This window comes from Trachurus trachurus (assembly GCF_905171665.1).
Source record: "Trachurus trachurus genome assembly, chromosome: 16".
Classification (NCBI taxonomy): domain Eukaryota; kingdom Metazoa; phylum Chordata; class Actinopteri; order Carangiformes; family Carangidae; genus Trachurus; species Trachurus trachurus.
This window is the reverse complement of record NC_139902.1, coordinates 16,344,898-16,363,372: the sequence shown is the minus strand read 5'-3', so window position 1 is coordinate 16,363,372 and position 18,475 is coordinate 16,344,898. Positions and strand designations below refer to the sequence as shown.

The 18,475-nt window shown below is 40.8% G+C and overlaps 2 protein-coding genes across 3 annotated transcripts in view; both read right to left on the bottom strand.

Moving 5' to 3' along the window:
- Positions 1-2,313: 2,313 nt before the first annotated feature.
- Positions 2,314-8,286, bottom strand: fxyd5 (FXYD domain containing ion transport regulator 5). Of its 2 annotated transcripts, none has more exons than XM_083988947.1 (11): positions 8,264-8,286; positions 8,076-8,182; positions 6,675-6,714; positions 5,005-5,109; positions 4,755-4,859; positions 4,618-4,668; positions 3,925-3,996; positions 3,483-3,512; positions 3,327-3,401; positions 3,176-3,221; positions 2,314-2,757 (listed from the first exon to the last, which is right to left on the bottom strand). In XM_083988947.1, exons 2-11 carry the CDS (start codon positions 8,130-8,132, stop codon positions 2,736-2,738), a joined length of 603 nt encoding a protein of 200 aa, XP_083845073.1. In that variant the 5' UTR covers positions 8,133-8,182; positions 8,264-8,286; the 3' UTR covers positions 2,314-2,735. The 2 variants fall into 2 exon arrangements, with proteins under 2 accessions (XP_083845073.1, XP_083845074.1); XM_083988948.1 differs by having other exon boundaries at positions 8,076-8,179; positions 8,264-8,279.
- A 5,131-nt stretch (positions 8,287-13,417) lies between these two features.
- nphs1 (NPHS1 adhesion molecule, nephrin) overlaps positions 13,418-18,475 on the bottom strand; it is a gene marked incomplete at both ends in the record, with an annotated part of 35,023 nt that continues 29,965 nt past the window's right edge. The window contains 9 exons of the mRNA XM_083990280.1: positions 13,418-13,507; positions 13,658-13,824; positions 14,010-14,088; positions 15,012-15,144; positions 15,476-15,524; positions 16,098-16,220; positions 16,544-16,594; positions 16,712-16,893; positions 16,987-17,098. Of these exons, the coding sequence (XP_083846406.1) occupies positions 13,418-13,507; positions 13,658-13,824; positions 14,010-14,088; positions 15,012-15,144; positions 15,476-15,524; positions 16,098-16,220; positions 16,544-16,594; positions 16,712-16,893; positions 16,987-17,098 (986 nt within the window). The remainder of the gene's footprint in view (positions 13,508-13,657; positions 13,825-14,009; positions 14,089-15,011; positions 15,145-15,475; positions 15,525-16,097; positions 16,221-16,543; positions 16,595-16,711; positions 16,894-16,986; positions 17,099-18,475) is intronic.

Here is an 18,475-nt window from a genome sequence, read left to right as displayed (position 1 = left end):
CCGCCCGCATTTTTACTACCTGAAACAAGAAATTATTCCCACCAGCTATGCAGTGAAACTATATTTGCATTTGATTTGGTGCATGTGGAACAGACCTGTCGGTGTGAAATGGTGGTTGAGTGAGACAAACCATGCTAATCCACACTAAGCCAGCCCAGTGCTCACTTCGTTCTCCTATTCACTTGTCTGACATCTTCTGTTCCCGGCCCATTAAGAGTGACAGGAGGCAGTGCAATAGGAAGATAAAAACCTGTTCCCCCTCTTCTCAACCTCAGTTAGAGAGAGAAAAAAAGAAAAAAGAAACGAGTGGAAATAGCCAGTGTGAACGCCGTCTTGCAAGGCAGCAAATTAATCGACCGCCATGAGTGATGATGTTTTCTTTTCCACCTCTTTTTCGTTTTGAAAGGCTTTCACTTCAGTCTTGCAGATTGTAAATAGCCCTGTGAATGTTGCAGAGAGTTAGATTAATGCCTCACACACTGGTGGAGAGAAGCTGGGTGTGAGGGAGGGATAAAATCTTGCAAATCAAATAAAGGGTTGGGGATGATTGGGGAAATACCAGCAATTCTTTTGTTTATACAAAGCATGATGGCTTCTCTGTTTTCATTTAAATGAAAATCAATCATGCTCTGCTCTGTGAAGGAAAGCTTTCTATCCAAGAACCCAAGGCACTGGTTTCCTTATTTGCTTTGATACCGAAGGAAACTTTCCCCTGGGGAAGGGGGACATATCCCTGTTCGACATGTCAGTTTTTCATTTGTGGCTTCATGAGCAGCACTTATTATGGAGTCAGCAATGCTGGGAATAGTTAAACACTGGCTCCAATCCTGGCAGTTATGTCCTAATCAGAGTGTGCAGTGACTACAGGTCTGTGCTGAAGTGCCTTAAAATGATCCATTCCAGTTTATGTTAACAATGACAAGCAGATTGGCAGATGTGATTATTGTTAGTGCATTTGTTTTACTGTTCATATTTGAGCTCTATGTGTACAGTTTGTTATTTCTCTAAAGTGTAGCATTGCAAAATAAGCCTGAAATAGGTACCAGCATTTCAAAGGCAGGACAATTGGACAAAATTTGCATCAAACATTTCAGTTTTTTTTATGTTTGCATAGTCTCTCTCTTCATATTTACTCACATTCCCTGTTTACTCACATTTCCTGTCAAACAAACCACAGTGCAACAACATTTTAATGTAGCAGTTCCATCTTTGAATGCTTTTCCTCAGACAGAGAAAGCTTTCAGACTTGTGTAAAAACCCCCAAAAGGAATACAGTATTCAGTCCAGTCGGCCCCACACATGCAACCAAAAATCTCTTATGTTATTATAACACCTCTATGCTGTGACACTACTTGTGTAAATCTACTGTAACAAATGTAACTACCGAGCTTTGTGTCTTTCTGTGTGATGTATATGAAAAAGGCTTTTTCCCTTTTTTTTAAAAAAAGAGTCCTTACGCAATTATTTCTAACTTGTATTGTAATATATAATAATATATTGTATGTATTTACAGATTTTCTGAGCTATGCTTTTCCATTGTGCCTCTTGATGAGAAATATCTAAATAGCTAAAAGGTCTTTTTATGTGAGTTTAAAGGGCAATTTGTAATCTCCAATGTTCATTTATAAACTGTGTGTGTATAAAAGCCTTGGTGGATGGGAGTACTATTTGAGTATAATATTTGTATTATCTAGTGTCATATTGCAGAAAAGGTATAATTTGGTCTTAAAGTTGAACACCTATGTTTATATGCACTTATGTATGCAGATCAACCCATGTATTGTTTGTGCCAAGGACATTCATTCACTGTGGTTTTTCTCCTTATAATAATTAACTGTAAAGTACTGTATCTAATACATGACATTATAGCTTACAAGAAAGCTATTGCAGAGGGAGACTGTATCAAGAATTGAATCTGTTTGCACAGCTGTGGTTGTTCTGATAGCAAGTAAAACATTGAATACTATATTATGTAGCTATGCTGAACTTTGGATTGTGTTTATTTTTCCCATTAAATCTGTTCTAAAATTTGTTTGGTTTCTCTCAGTTTGTTGTTTCCATCATTTTCACGCCATATGGATGCAAATATAATGCGCTAGTGGATCTTGTTTAATCTAGGACTTAACTCACTTACAAGCATAGAGCCACTAAGAGGCTTTGACACCCCTCACTAAATATCACGCTATTCCTGAGATTGAAATTGTGGAGAGTGTGCGAGGAGGAAGAGGTGACCCAGCTTCATTTTCAGATGACAAAACATAGGTGTTGTGCGAGGCAGTCAAATATGAGATGTTACAGGCGTTAGTCTTCATAACCTTTAATAATAATCCTGGCTGTGAGACACTGCCTATGGCTGTGTTATCAGTTATAAGATACACAGGTCATTAGAAACAAGTCCTCTTCATGGCTTAAGGTGTGATTAAAATATGAATCATCTTTTGATTATTTGCCAAGATAATCACTTTAATTTTTTTTGTGCACTTCTGTAAAGTCTAGAAATAACAGTAACCATGATTAAGCAGCTGATGGCTTCATCTCACAGGTCTGCATGATTCATGATTTCTGTGTTTATTCAGTGTTTTTCAAATGACACTGTTACTAAGTCGTGTGCAGTCAGTCCACACATGCACATGCACGCGTTGCCAAGCATTGGTTGAGTGTTTTTCTTCCAGCTGGTTTCTTGTTGCAGTTCTGCTCTTGTGTCACTGTACAGACTCTATCTCTCTCTTCCTTTATCATTGGGCCACTCTGTATGATCTGGAACACAAATCAACACAGCATTTAAAAAAAAAATCAAAAGCTATATAAGAAATCAATCATGTTTATCAAACACAAATATTCCACAGTAAGGGAAACAAACAACTGGGTTTGCTAGTTGTTGCAGCTGGTCTGTTGTGGTTTTATGCAGTAAATAGTTTAATCATAATCTTTTTGATCTATTAATCTCACAAAGACGTTAGTCAGCATTCTGTCGAGCTGCTATATGTCGGATGTGACTGATTGTTAGCAATACATCACCCAGAAGCCTGTGATATAAATTAATTAACTCATTCAACTGCAGTTTCTAACAGTGTGATGTAAGCACAGCCACAAGTCAGGCACAATGGACTGTAATTTAGCCACTTCTGTTTGTCAGCTTCCATTGTCTCTCAATATAATGGCTGTAAACACTTACTTTGATGACTTCTTGTGACACTTGGGCAGGCGGCAGACCCTGCCACCTACAGTTAAAGGAAAGCGGAGGAGTAAGAAGGGTGGTTGGATATAATTACAGTGGTTAGCACGACATTATCAAACACAGAAGTGGCTTTCAGTGTCATACTTACAGCTAATAACCATTATGCCGAGTACGAAGAGGACCGCTGCGATGGACAGTCCAGCCGTGCGCAGGGATTTATAATCTGGACATATGAAATAAGTCAAGCACTCAACTATAGACGCAGGTAATAGCAGAAAACACACAGCAAAGTCAAGACTCTTACCATAGGTGAAACCTTCATCCCACTTCGGATCTATACGAAGTAAAAGTAGAAAGAAAAATATTGAATTAAGTTTGACTGTTGAACACAGGAAGCTTCTGCAGGAAGGAAAAAACAGAGAGGATCACTGGGGAACAACAGTCAGAGATGGCATGACAGATCTACTGGCCCCGTTGACATGCTGTTGATGGTGTATCAAAACCCTATCTATGGTAAGCCAGCACAGCATGAGGACACAAATATCTTATCTCTTCTTGCATAGGGTACAATCAAGCATTAATCTGCTGGCAAGAGAGGAAGTGAGGTGCTCTATTCTACTACCCCGCCAAGGGTTTTGTTTGGAAGACAGGGAATTGTGATACTGTCAGTCTGCCCTGAGATAACAATAAAACCACAATGCCTGTGGCATTTAAGGTAACTATGGAGCAGGAAATTTTTTAGTTACCCCAGGCAACAGGTTGAAGGGAGCCTCTTTCAGTGGTTTTCTCAGCCGTGGATCGGGATGTTGCTGTGGATGCTGAATAAAAAAAGACGATGAAAACGTTAGTTTACTCTACTTTTTTTAGATTTTTTACCCCCTGCATAGTAAAAAATGTGTCTAATATTCATTATACACATTTTAATAAAGCAGAAAGCATCAGCATCATCCTCTTTATTGGAGCACATTTTTCTGGGACATATTGACGCCTTATCTTTGCCATGCAGTCCATACATAATTGCTTCCTATTAAATTACAGGTACATTCCTGTGTTTAACTCCATTTTTAATTGAATCTCTGAATATTTCAGTGAGATGACTCTCAGAGGAAATTTAGGCTAACACTTTTAAAAGCATATCAGTGCTCTCTCTGTCTCTCTGACTATAATTCTCTCTTTCCCCGGTGCTGTAAAATGCAGCAGAAATACTCCTCTGTATATCTCAACAAGGACAGGGAGTTTAACATTTTTCTAATTACCTCATAATTAGTTTTAAAGCTGTCTGCATTCTTGATAGGGAGGCTCTCTGTAAAGCCTTTTGCTAGTGGCGTGAGGGGGTGTTAAAGCCTGCTGGAGAGCTCACAGCCTGTGTAACCAGTCAAACTCAATGGCTCCACCAACTGGGTGTTTAAACAAGTGAGGGAGAGGGTGGAGATGGTTACCTGGGGCGGCTGTGGGCCTTGAGTGTGGTGTTTGTGTTGCTTCTTTGGGAGCTGAAGGGGTAGAATGGAAAAATTACATCAAGTGAAACTGTCACTATTGATGTTGGGTTTTCTAATGGCACATCACATCAGATTACCTGCAGAAGATGTGTCGTTGACGTCTTTCACTGGGTTGGTAGTGCCAGTGCGCTGGTCTGTGGTTTGTTGAATTTCCGTGGAGGCTCTGCTTTCCAATTTCCTTTCTGTTAAAGTGATGCACAATGGTTAGCAGAACAGTGTCACATAGATAGATACAGTAGATAAACAGGCTGGAGTAAAAAAACAAAACAAAAACAAAACGCCACAACAACAAAATGGTATTTCTCAGAACAGCCATGAGTATTGTACCAGTGAAGTCAGAAGTCAGAGCTGTGGGCATTGTGTCCAAGTTTTCCATATTGCTGTTTGAAGACCTCATTTGATCTGCGGTTGTGGGAGACTGAGCCTTTGACACTGCGGGGGGAAGACACATTTTAATCACCAAAATACACGAGTCAGATGAAGCCTCATGGCGAGGCCTCCAGACTGTACACTTTACAGGAAGAACAAAGAGAAGCGTTGTTTATCCTAGTGACTTTCTCAAACAATGCTGTGATGTATCTGGCAGAGACCAGACTTGAGAATCCGTCTGGCCATGCAGGGGAGAGAGGCCTGCAGATGCATTGAGAGTGTGGCACAGTAATAGTCCTGTGAGTGGGGCAGCGCGGCACAGTTACAAAGAAGTGGCTCTTACGAAACCTCTGGCTACAACAGAGCTGCATTGTTGTGCTAGACTGCAGGACAGTAAGACCATTGTCTGTTTATTCACTCAGCACCTTCCAATTAGTGCTGAAGCTCTACAAAACCTCTACTTTCCTGGACTAATACTGTGATTCTTACTACTTTAATGAACCAATACAAGGAGACTGAATTGACTAGGGATGTACTATTTAAAAAAAAATGCATAACTGGATCACGTCAAGTTTTTATGTGTCAGATAAATTGTAATAAGATGTAAACCTTGATTTTGCTTATATTAAAAGCTGTTTTTTGTTTTTTTAACTCATACATAACCTGTACTCCTTTATATCCTCTGGTTTGAAATAACATTGGACTTACTGTAAGTCACAAACATTACATCCATTGGATTTTCTCAGCAAATTTGTCCTGACACCTTTACATAAAAAAAAGGAAAGAAATAGTCCTCAGGCTGTTATAGGCAACCCGGAAAGTCCGGGCTCATTTTTTAAATTCACATTATCTACTCGCACACTGGCAATGAAAAAAGGCTATTAAATTGCTTCACATTCTTACATATAGTGCCTATAAATATTTGTGCTAAGCCTTTATGTTAATTCCTTTGCATTTAAAAGGGACCTCCACAAGTATAAGTTTAACTATGACACCTACTCACCCTATGAAAACGGATATAGCCTACTATGTGTGTTCATGGCAGGTATGTGTGTGGTTCCATTACTTTCACATGCAGCTTAAAGTGACTTTTGAAAGAAGAAGTAACATATTCTTCCTTTTATAAATGGCATGTTGCAATAAAATACACTCGCTGTGAATAACTGACATTACGTACATTTTCTTCACTGTTGTAAAAGAGAGGCCGCAGTTTTCTGTTGGAAACAGTTCAATAGGAAGTCGGTGTAGCCTATACTCCAGTCAAGCAGATGTGGGGTATTTTAACTTGCAGTAAAGAATAGATCTCACCTTTGTGTCACTTGCCCATGTTTGTTTTCAAGTGTTGAATGGACCCATTGTTGTTTCTTGTGGCTGTTTGGCCAAAAACTGCTCACGGTTCAAAAACTGACCAGCACCCACTGGTGGGTATTTCCCTCAACATGGCCTCAGGGGGCAGTAATGAGGCCATCACAATGTAGTGAATCATGAGAAGATCCCACAGGTGAATACTTACCTAGACAAGCAACACAAAGATGAGATTTATACTTCAATCTGCTTAACTTCCTCATGTCAGCAAATTCACTTCTCATTTGACTTCCCAGTGAGCCAGTTCAGTTTTGTGCACTCACCGTCAAACAAGACAAAGAAGAAAATGGAGGCCAATAAGATCTGAAAGAGAAGAAAAACATTTGGGGGAAATAGGATAAATGATGATGTAGAAAGAATAAACAAGGCTGTAACTCAGTTAGTATCAAACTGTACCTTCAGCGTGCTGCTCTAACACAAACTGTGGTTGTACGCGATTCAAATAACATTTATCTAAGATGTAGGCCTACATCTGCCTCAGAAGTTTCAAACATCCAGACAAAAAGTCTCCTCATTAGCACACAGAAAGATGCTGATCATTTTTACAATGTGTCTTCAGCCATTGTAATGATGTTGCTCAAGTACAAGGCAAGTGTACACTGACTGGCAAATTACAGCATCTGCTTAGATGATTGAAGCAAGACAGAATTCACCCTAGAACATTTTGTACGCTACAGCTGTACCAAACAGGAAGATGTACTCATTGAGGTTAGTACCACATGGCCACTTCTCCTTCCTCCAGAAGCACGCTATCACCCACACTCCTCATGCAGTGACAGAAAACCGATTCTTACTTTTGAATGTCAAACCTATGTAACACGCACATCATAACAATCACTTTTCTACAATTGTGAAAAAGATGACTGATTGGGTGTATGCATTGTGGAAGCTATCCTCCCACACCTGCGTGTAGAGAACTTTGCGGTACAATTGATCAAACTTCATCCCATTTCTTTTTTATTTCAACTCTGCTACTGTCAATTAAAAAAATGCATAGGAGGATGTGTCAAAACAATTCTTTATATATATTTTTATTGTAATGGAGATCTTGTACCAGTGTGCAGTGTTCTCTGAATCAGTGGAAAAACTTGTTCCTCCCCCTCACAACATATTGACATATTGAGTTTGAAACAAAACACTATAGGAAAACAAAGGTAGGCAAAACAACAGCCCAATATTATACGGTTCTTTCAGCAATATAAATAACAACAGCTGCCGAGCAGGTACTGCAAAGGCAGGCACAGTGACAGATGGGATTCTAGGCCAGTGGCTCGTTTAAATCCACCTCTAGCAGAAAATGAATCTCGATCTTTGACCTATTCTGGTGGCAGCTCGTCCTCCAGGCTTCGGGAACAGTGTGACAGGTGAGTGTCTGTGGCCGTCATGAGCTGTGACAGCTCAGATTAGCAGGTCATGCCAATCTACATTTCACTCCAGAGCATATGTCAAGATGAGGCCTGTTTCCCTTGGGCTGTACAGACGTCTCTCCCTTCCCCTCGCCTGACCCGCCTGCCTGTTTGTCACATGTAGCACCCGCACTCAGTCTCTGTCCGTCCGCTCATCCGTTTGTCTGTCACCCTCCATCAATCTCCTCTCAGTCCGCTTCACCGAAACACCCTTCAGCCTTCTGATATTTAGTCATCCATCCAGGCTATTATGCTTACCTTAGTATCCATCCTGTAAGGTGCCCCAATCCAGAGGTTTATCCACAGCCTTGTCATCCACTCTTCTTTCCTCTCTGTGACCTCTGAAAGGCTGATGGGGGGAACTGCTAAGCAACCACACCCATGTGCTCATCATCACCACTTCCTCATCCAACTGTCTGAACTCTGTTTCGTTCTTTTTCACTCACCCACTCTTTCTCATGACACGGCCTCCTCCTTCTTGTTCTCTGGCTTTCAGTCTTTCACTCCCTCACTCGGCTATGATCTCTGTGTGTAGTTCAGCTGTCTCTCAGCGCTGACGGCTTGTCGTCCCTCTGTTTTACTTCTGTATTTCCTACAATACGTTGTCTCTGGTTTTGTACCTGTGCTGTTTGCTTGTCTGTCATCCTGTCTGGCTGACTATCTATTTCCATGTTTATACAATCTTCTCTATCCACAGGTCCATCTGCCATCTGCTGTCTCACAAACAAAAACATTAATTACTTTGTTGTAATGAGAGATTGTTGACAAATTCACATTCACTCATAAGATGCAGTTCATATTGGTGCTTACTTTAATTATGTCTTCTTATTATTGGTGAAGATGTTTATTTAATACCCTCCCCTGAACAAACGCACTCCCTTGACATTGAGTGTGCTTTGATATGTGTGGCTGCAAAGTTATATATACTCTTTACTTTAAAATGCCAACCTTTTTAACAACCATCTAAAAATGCAACTTTTTTTGAATACTTTTTGAAACTTCTGTTTTGCTCCAACTCTATTTATATAAAAACCTCATTAAAGTCCACGTCTCTTTTTGACATATTACCCCAGAAAGTCATTTGCCTCTTGCTCATCACATTGAATTGCGGTTACAGTGACACAATCTACATGTTTTTTTTTATTTTGTTTTGTTTTTTTCAACTATTGCTTAAAGGCTGCATCATTGGTGTGTGTGATTGTGACCCAACAGCATTACACATCTGAGAAACACAAACATTGACTGTTAACAGCAGACAAAGCCTGCAATTCATCCACACTTGCAGAGGACGGCCTTTGTCCTGAGCACCGGGCTTGCTTTTGGATCAGAGTTGTACTCACACACAGTTTACATCACTTCTCTACGGCTCCTTTAAAGTGTTGACACCTCAGCATCCTGGGTACAGCTCACATGCTCAGCCCTCTTTAAATAAGTTTCTCTCAAGTTTTCTAACACAAAATATAAACAGAGCGTTGACTCATTTGATGCAGATTCTTCCAGCGTAAGACTCTTTTATCTTGAGCTTCCAGACATTTATAGTATGAAATGTGGTGTGACAAGTCATCATTGACCAATCACAATCTGCTTGTAAACAAAAATGATTAGAGGAATAAAAGGCTATTTATAAATGTAATATTTTCATCTTTAATAATTTTGTCCTTTTTTCTTTTACCGCATCAACTTTTTCTTGGCATCAAAATTATTTACTTACATGATGACACAATTAAAGCAGCTATATGTAAGACTGTGGCCAAAACTGTTGCTGCAGTCAAATTGAAAATACTGCAGCTCGTTGTTTCCCCTCCCCTCGCCCCCAGACTAGAAGTCGCCAGATAGTTTGCTCAGTAGCCACATGCTAACCTCTGCCCTGCTCCAGCTTTGTGGCTATTGTACCTCGAGACTCACTCACACAGTCTCTACGCCACGGGAACTGCAACGATGTAGTAACAGAATGAAATGAAACAGATAAAGCTGTGTACATGCACTGGAGAAAATGGATTATTGTGCAAAAAAGGTAGGTGTGTGTACAGAAGAAAATTAGCCACTCCGGCATCTGTCCTCAAGTTCTTTTCCGCTTTCAGCCGTCTTCATCTTTCAAAAGCATCTCCTATAGAGATCCTAGTTATGTTTCTGCTTTAGTCAATACGTTTTTGAGAGTCATAGCAAGGTCTTTCAATTCTATCATCAACAATGCTTGTACTGTGGCAGCTCAGTGGTAACTGGCAACCTGGATGCCAAAATGCCACTGACTTCGTGGCGCAACAGGCCAAAACACAAAATCAAAACATAAACATGATTTGCGTGCTATTCTGGCTGTACTATTGTTGTTGGTTAGATCAATATTTCAAATTAACATGATTCCTTAGTCTCTGGTGACATACAGTACTGGGTGATTTTATAATTGCTTGCCATACATTTCTTACATATAGCTCCTTTAATTCTGGCATTGTATTTTTCCATCAAACAATGTACTTTATGTGCATAAATGTACTGTAGGTTTACATGTATGGGTGGATAAACATTTGAAAACACCATAAATATATGAAACAGAAGCAGTGACAGAAATCATAAAACATACAGTATGTCCATGTCTAACTGGGAGTGAAAGAAGAAAGGGATTCTGGGCAAAAGCAAAGTAATGCCTGTGCAGATATTAAGAAAACTGTGTACTGTGACCATGCAGTGTTTCAATCATATACACATTCCCAAAACACTTTTATGCCATCTTTATATCTATTTAGACTCTTCCCTGTTCATTTTGTCTGGTACAATGCAGTCATCAAAACAGCTAAGCTGGAAGGTGTATTTTTCTATCACATCTGCCCTTTTCAAAATTAACAATGGACTTTTTTTTTGGGGTGGAATATTGTTGTATTTATTCATTTGCAAACTGCCAACCATATTGGAGGGCAAATTACATCCTCATTGGAAACAACAAGAGATCAGAGCCACAAAATAAGTCATAATAACTGCCAGTAAAATCATGTTCTAATTGGTAAAACCTGTGGTTGCATTTGATTCGATTTCTGTTTAGTTCTAATTGAAAAATCTGAATAATTAGAGTAATGACAGCGGTTTTTTTTTAGAAATTTGAGTTGAATCTGAGTTAGCTCCCCACTGATACCCCAACCTGTTAAAATGACAAAGGAGGTTTATTCAATCTAATATTTGTTTTTTTTCTCTCCAAAGGAAAAAAAAACATTCAACGGAGGAGTAAAATAGATGTGAAAACCCTCCAGGAGCTGAAGTAATTAAAGTCTCTTATTTGTTCCTCTTTTGACATAATTGTGCACTTGTGCAGCCTTGTGTGTTCGAGCTCTCTTGAGATTCTTCTGAACACAACATATCAAAACGTTCATGAGGCAATTGAGGAAAAATAGACGTTGACATACAGTATTGAGCTGTCAAGCCTTCAGTTTAGCAGATTATCATTCCTGCCTGAGCTGAAACAATGCATCATGAACAGGCTCTGGTGTGAACACGGCGGTCAGCCTGACAGGAACTTAAACAATTGTTCAGTAATGAGACAAACATACCTTGACAGCTCATGATGGAGAACAGGTGGCCTAACTGAAGGAATGCCGCTTGGTGAAACATGGAGATTTATCTCCGGGCAGGCTGGCCCCAATGAGGAAACACAACTTTGTAGGGCAGAAATATGACAACTTCATCAGAATTGAATATCACCTCTTACAGTACATGCTGTAATTATAGATTTCTGAAGCAGTAATGACACAATAAATACTAAATAGTGAACCTTGGATCAGCAAAAGAACTACTCACAAAGCAGAGCCTGTGCTCACCAAAAAAGAGTGATTATATATCTATAAATAAGACAAATAAATGGAGATTATCATACGCATGTCTCATTGGACTAGATGTTGTCAGTGCTGAGTGTAATGTGCGTGCATGTGTGTACTCGTGAGGCTGATGTGAGGAATCACGCTTGAGGGAAAAGCAGAAGGGTGCATGCATAACTGTTGTGTGTGCATAACTGTTGTGTGTGTGTGTGAGTGTGTGTACAGATATAATAAAAGCCCAGTTACAGTATATATAACCATGTAGCAGGAAGCTAAATGGAGAAGGAAACTTTGAGGATGTTTCTAATCTCAGCAGGCTAAACATGAACAAAATGAAGTTAGACACATACACAGCCCTGCTATTGTATTAAAGGTATGCACCATTCTGCTGTTGTCAAGCTGGCATGTGAGTCTACGGTTACCTGAATCTCCATCACGTTCTCAAATCTATTTTTCTGTATCAGCGAGATTGTCTTGTTTTCTCTTTAGTTTTTTAGCCTGAAATATCTCAACATCTACTGAATAGATTGTTAGATATAGACATAGACAAACGTGTCATTTACTTCACTTAAACTGTGTTTTTATTTAAGTTATCTGAGGCTCCTCAAGTTATATGTCTTCTGTTCTATTAGATTTTATGTTTGGTTTAATTATTTAATTTATCAATTTAAATGAGCCCTCCTGTGAAAATCATCTTTGTTAGTAGACAAAATAGCTCGACAAATATCATTGTATAGGCTGTGGAGTAAAACGGTGCAGCGAACCGCTCTCCTTGAACTACAATTTGAACAATAATGAAAACCAAAGAAAAGGAGAGGAGATTTTTTTTCTGTGACTGTAACCATAGCTGCAGCTTAGCCTAACCCTCTCATCCTGTCTCTATCTCCCTTTGACTGCCCACAGTCAGTGAGACAAATTCTCTGTGCGGCTTCCCGCTCTCTTGCTGATGTTGTGAGCTGAACTTCAATTCGAGGGAAAACAGGATTAGAGTCTGGCCCGAGATATGGCTTTACCTCCCGAAGACATAACCATGCTAAATACCACTCAGTACAATCCTATTGTAAGGATTCCCACGGACTAGCTGTGAGGTCTGAAACTCTTTATATCACTCAGGGGAGGGACTGGCAACTGTTGTCGGCTTCTCATCTGGGGTGCACGTAGGAAAACGCTGACGTCGGACGGGTCAGAAAGGATTGCGCCATGAATCTGTGCTAGTTCTGCCCTGATGCCAACTACAGCAATGTCAGTCCATTTTTTTTGTCTCTAACTAACTGATTCATGTCTAACTGCAGGCCAAAGCAGTGAGGAGAAGAGCAGAGGAGGGGGGGTTGTGGGTAATGACCAGGACTTGGCTCCAAGAAAGAGGGTAAAGGTGAAAGGACAAAGGAAGGTTCAGAGAGGAGGAGGAGTGAGTGAGATTGCAGCAGGAGGAAAATAGGCTGGATTGCATGAGGTTACTGAGGTTATTGAGGCTTTCAAATCTTTCCTTTTTTTCAAATTATTCTGCTATTCTACTATTCTACTTCACCTCTGTTTAGTTTGTTCAGTTTGTCGTACTTTACCGTAGGTGTTGGAAAATATTCACCACACACTCATTGAAATTTCAAAACCACTTGAAGGACTAATACTGTATTATTTAGCTTTTTACATCAAGCAGCACTAGCTCCATTCTACTCTCAGACTAGGCAGGTCCGTTCAAAGTGGCTTGTGAGATACCATTGAAAAGGAATAGAATAAATAGCTCTGCATTGAGTCACAAGCCCCTTTCATGGCGTGTTTCTTTGGTCTGACCTTCTCGTTCTAGACTAACTCGCCTCGCAGTTCAAAGGGAAGGTCGGAATCTCTCTGGGGTTGTCGAACGTCCGCGAGGTCCCTCACCCTCACAGCATCCTGCTGAGACACAGTTTGGTTCAGTTATTGTCATATTCAAGATGAAGCTGAAGTTACCTAATTCTCAACTCAATTATGATATTGATAAATGTAAACAAAGCAATAAATAGGAGGTGTCATCATCACAGGGTGGGGGTTTTGTTTACAGACCTGAATGTAGGGTGGTGGTCTGAAGCTCCTCCATTGATGAGGTAGTCTGTGGTCAACCAAGATCGGAGGGGAAGGAAGAGAAGAGGCCGGGATGTCCCGGTACAGACCCCCGTCTCTTACATCTTCATACAGATGGCTGTGGGAGTCAGCAGGGCGGTGGGTGATATCTTGAAGAGCACATGCAAACGCACACACACACAGACACTATAAATATGAAGAAATATTTATACTCATATTCTGAATGAAGACAGAAGACACACTTCCTGATTGGCCCAGGTGGCTTCATATTTAGGACATGATGTGTTTATTGTTGCATTGTTTACTCTATATTTAGGCATTTTTCATGTCTCACCAGGCCGGCGTATTTCCTCAGAGTGTGGACTGAGAGGCGGCAAGTATTCAACGGTGGGGTAATAATGATGGGAACGTTCCTAGAATTAGTGAAAGAGGAGAAGATAGCATCAGATCAGCTTTGACCTACAAGTACTTAAATGACAATTCCACATGTTTACTCCAGAGCAAAGGGGTTGGCGGTGAATTATTAGAGGGTTACTTCACCCAATTGTTTTCTGACTCGCCTCTAGATCTGAATCTGGATGGTTTTATTTACCTTTCTTTACACACCCATCTGTGAGGTATCTGGGATTGATTTCTGTCTCTTCCATCCTCCATTCAGGTGAACACACTGGCCAGACACCAAAGTAAAGAATACCCAGAGTAATGGGGTTTGTTGTTTATAGTCTGCCTCAGTAGTACTAGGCAGAAATCTAATAAGCAAATATCTCAACCCTGGGCACATCAAACCAAAACTATCAGCTCCCCAGGTTAAAAACCACTACAGCTAAGTGAGAGAATATATATTTTAGTAATTTAGAAGAATCAGCCCTTACATGTATGCACTGGTTTAAAATCATGGACGAGATAAAGCCTCCCTCCACGGGGATTTGAGATTTCATTATACCCCATCCTGACATCACAGTGCTATCTGTTTTCTTTTACCTCGCTCATCAGTTTTCTTTAAGGTTCAAATCCTTGCTGGCCTTTTTAAAGTACAAAATGATAATTTCTCCAAGATCAATGGGTATTTTGAATGCTAATTGTGAGGTATTGATTTATGTTCCATCACTGTGCACAGCTAAAGGTTTCATTAGTTTATTTATCCATTTTCCTTGTTATGGCTGAATTCTCTACTTCCTCTTCTGCCAGATCCTTTCATCCCCTGTCTAACCTCTACCCCCTCATCTGTTTACTCAACCTTCTCCATGTCTCTGCTTATTTTCTCAACTGCCTTTTTCTCTTCCCCTCATCCCACTCTTCCCTCTCCTCCTCCTCCTCCTCCTCCTCCTGTTCTTACCGTTGCATAGCTCTCATAGGCATTGCTGTCTGTGTCAGATCCAGACTCAATGAGGAGGGTGCGCTGGGCTGTGGTGTTGATCTTTTCTCTGCTCTCATATTTATTGGAATTGCTCACAGTTGAGTGACTGGACCTACATGGAGAAATCAGGTTTTGTCATCTATTGAGTTCATTTCCCAACAACTCCCTAATGTGAAGTCAGGGAGGTGCAACAACACTCAAAACATGTTGCAACTTGTGATGCACTGAGTCATTAATAACAATGCGTCATGTGTTACATACAGTAGACATGTTTGCTGCAGGACTGTGGTGACAATAAAACAAATGGATATTGACAAGAGGTTGTTGTTTTGCCTGTCTGGCTGTTTTAGTGGCTGGGTCAGCCAGTGGATCAGGTCTGAGGCTTCTTAGAGTGGATTGGATGAGTGTCTGTTTATTACTTCCACTGCAGGGCCTTAACTTACCCCTTCTCTTCATTCTCCTTTCCACCCAACACAGTGCCTCCCCTACCCCCTGCAGGGGGAACAGAAGCAGGAGCAAAGAGGCTTAGTGTTAGGAAATTAGAACTTGTAGAGCGGAGCATCATCTCATAAGCACTGAAATTGATCAGAGCAATAAAAAGGCCAGAGTGTGTGAGTGAATGGAAAAACAAGCGAGCTGGGAAAAATCTATGTAAAAACCAGAGGGCAGAGGAAGGTGAGGAATGAAAAATAAACGATTTAGAGGGAGAGCTTGACAGTTAAACTGAAGAACAAATAGAAAGAGACAGAAGGAGGGATAGGGGAAGGACATAAAGCTAGCAAATGAGATAAAAGATATGGATGAAGCACAGAAGTGACAGCTTTGAGGGATGAATGTGGCGGGAGGTAGAGACTTAGCGAATGAGCAGAAGCGGAAGAGACAGGATAGACGGATAGAAAGAGGGACACAGAGAGATGAGTGGAGAGTGAGAGACTGAGCTGACAATTGCATCATGGTTCAGGGTAATCTCTTTAGAGTTTTGTGGAGGAATCAGGACATTATAATGACAGGGAGAGATGGAAGAAACACTTGCACATCTGTAGATGAAAAGACGATTATGGGTACCTGTCTGGCCTTGCCTCCTTTTCCACCTCAATCCAAAGAAGCAACCCAGTGAATTCAACAGCAGCAGGAGCCCAAACACCACTGTGAGGACTATAGTCAAATATGCTTGAAGTCCTCTTTTACCTAGTTCACAAGAAAAACATTAGTTCAATGCATAACAATGAAAGTTAAAGAGGTGGTAATATGGAAATTCTAGGAGATAAAAACTGACGGAGACAGACCCGACCACTCACTCAATTGTCTTTATTGATTAAAGACTAGCAGCAAGGAAAAAGTATGTGTGGGTGCCATGACAACCGCTACTCTCGTAGAGCAAACGTTAACAGCCTTGGAGGTGCATACATTAACATGATTTAGCCAAATGAAGCTAGCTGCTGTGCAAACAGCAATTTCCAACTGCCCTTAAGAGCTTTTCTTCTTCCAGAGAGTTGTGATAAAAGACTTACTCCGTGAGAGTGAGTCTTTGTCCGCTGGGAGTTCTTCTGGTTCCGGCCGCTCTACAACGAAAAAGGGAGGCAACAACTTGTAATCACAATACACCTCTGTTAAATTCATTATCAGATGGTGTAGAGCAGAGTCTTGTCAGTGTCAAGCTGGGGTGGCTCCAAACTGACCCTTGGTGGTGATGGTCAGTACTGCATTGTTGTCAGCATAGTCACTCTCTCCCATTGCATTGAGGGCATTGACAGAGAAGTTGTAGGTGGTAACAGGCTGCAGGCCAGTGACAGTGAACATTGTTGCTCTGGGAGGAAACACGTCCACGTACAGGTAACTGACTGACCGATCCCAGCGGTACCTGTTGATCAGAAGGCCACCGTTGAGCACAATCCTTTGACTATGAGTGGGAATCACTCTCACAGTAAACCAACATCTTTACTCAGCGTCTCACCTTATACGAAATCTTTGCCACAAACCTCCATTGAAGCCAGGGATCCACTCCAGAGTGACAGAGTCATGGGTAACACTGACTTGTCGAAATGAGGAGGGAGGATCTGGGTGACCTGCGGGCAAGAGAGCAGAGCAAAAGTGGAAAGGGGCAAATGGTAAATGGACTTGCACTTTTCTAGTCACTTGGACCACTCAAAGCACTTTACACTGTCTCATCACATTCACTCTTTCACACAGACATTCATCCAGCTCTGTGCGCAGACAGGCTTGGAGGCTAATCATTCACACACATTCATATGTGATGATACATCAGAGGGCAAGTGTGGGTTCAGCGTCTTGCCCAAGGACACTTTGACATGCGGACTGGAGGAGCTGGGAATCGAACCACCGACCTCCCAGTTAGTGGATGACCAGCTCTACCTTCTGTCTGAGCCACAGTCGCCCACAAATGCACTCTTAACTTTGTGCTCGAGCAGAACATATTCACTCGGCCGGTGGCTATTTAAAAAGGCTTTTGGTGCAAGGAAACTGAGATGTGTGTCATGAGATAGTCAAGTGATTATATCCATTGTCTTTGAAATACTGCAAGGGACTGTGCTGACCTATAGGACTGTGTCTGCCCTACACTGTCTCTGTCTGCTGTGGGATCTTTAGACTATAGACAACATTATATAACAACTATAATGGTCACTTGTATTTCTCCAATACAAGTGGTTGCCTTTACTATCCTATCTTATTCAAATGATTTGCACATGAAGTCTCTTGATTTTTTTTTCAAAATAGGATAATTCTATCTGAAAACAAAGTTGTCCTCATCAGAAATCCAAACAACATGTCAGAAGAGGCAGCAATAACTATTTATCTCACATTTGATTTGACAATTATTAGTGGGTGGAAATATACAACGCTATTTTTAGGTACCACGGTATTTCAAGTGCGTGAAATTTAATGAAGGAATCTTGCAACGGCTGCTGATGGTAAATAATGAAAAACAGTGAATAAAATTAAATCAGGGAGAATAGATGATCACTATAGGAAAAAAAAACTTGTCAGTGAGCCTCCAAAGCCTCTTTGTTTTTTTAACAGTTCATCTCTTCTTAATCACAGTTTATTCCTCAGGCCTCCAAAGAACATCTTTTTGACAGCCGTGGCTTTGCATTTTCTTTTAAAAAACATTGTTTCACTCTTTATCTGCTCTTTCTTAAGGTGGTTCTTTGCTGTATGGATGATCAAGAAACAGGGGCAAAGCTACAGCTGATCCCTCTCAGAACAAAGTGGCTGATATGTCCATTTTATCCAACCAAAGTCGGGCAATGTAGGATGAAGCCTCTTGATTATTATCAACATTTTTGAACAAAGATCAAAGGACGCTAACCAGGCCTTCAGTCTGACACGAGGCGCTACTTCAGTCAGGCTAGTGAAGGGAAAGTGGATTATTTTGCATTTGGAGCATGGAAAAAAAAAAGACGGGTGGTTTTAGGGGCAGAGGC

Bases quoted from the DNA above. Each gene is read 5' to 3' on its own strand.
- fxyd5 (XM_083988947.1), bottom strand. From the start codon at position 8,132: ATGACAAGGCTGTGGATAAACCTCTGGATTGGGGCACCTTACAGGATG. The intron at 4,860-5,004 runs GTACAATACTCA...TCACTTTAACAG, and splicing joins TCTGACTTCTGACTTCACTG to AAAGGAAATTGGAAAGCAGA. The intron at 4,669-4,754 runs GTAATCTGATGT...CTACCCCTTCAG, and splicing joins CAACGACACATCTTCTGCAG to CTCCCAAAGAAGCAACACAA.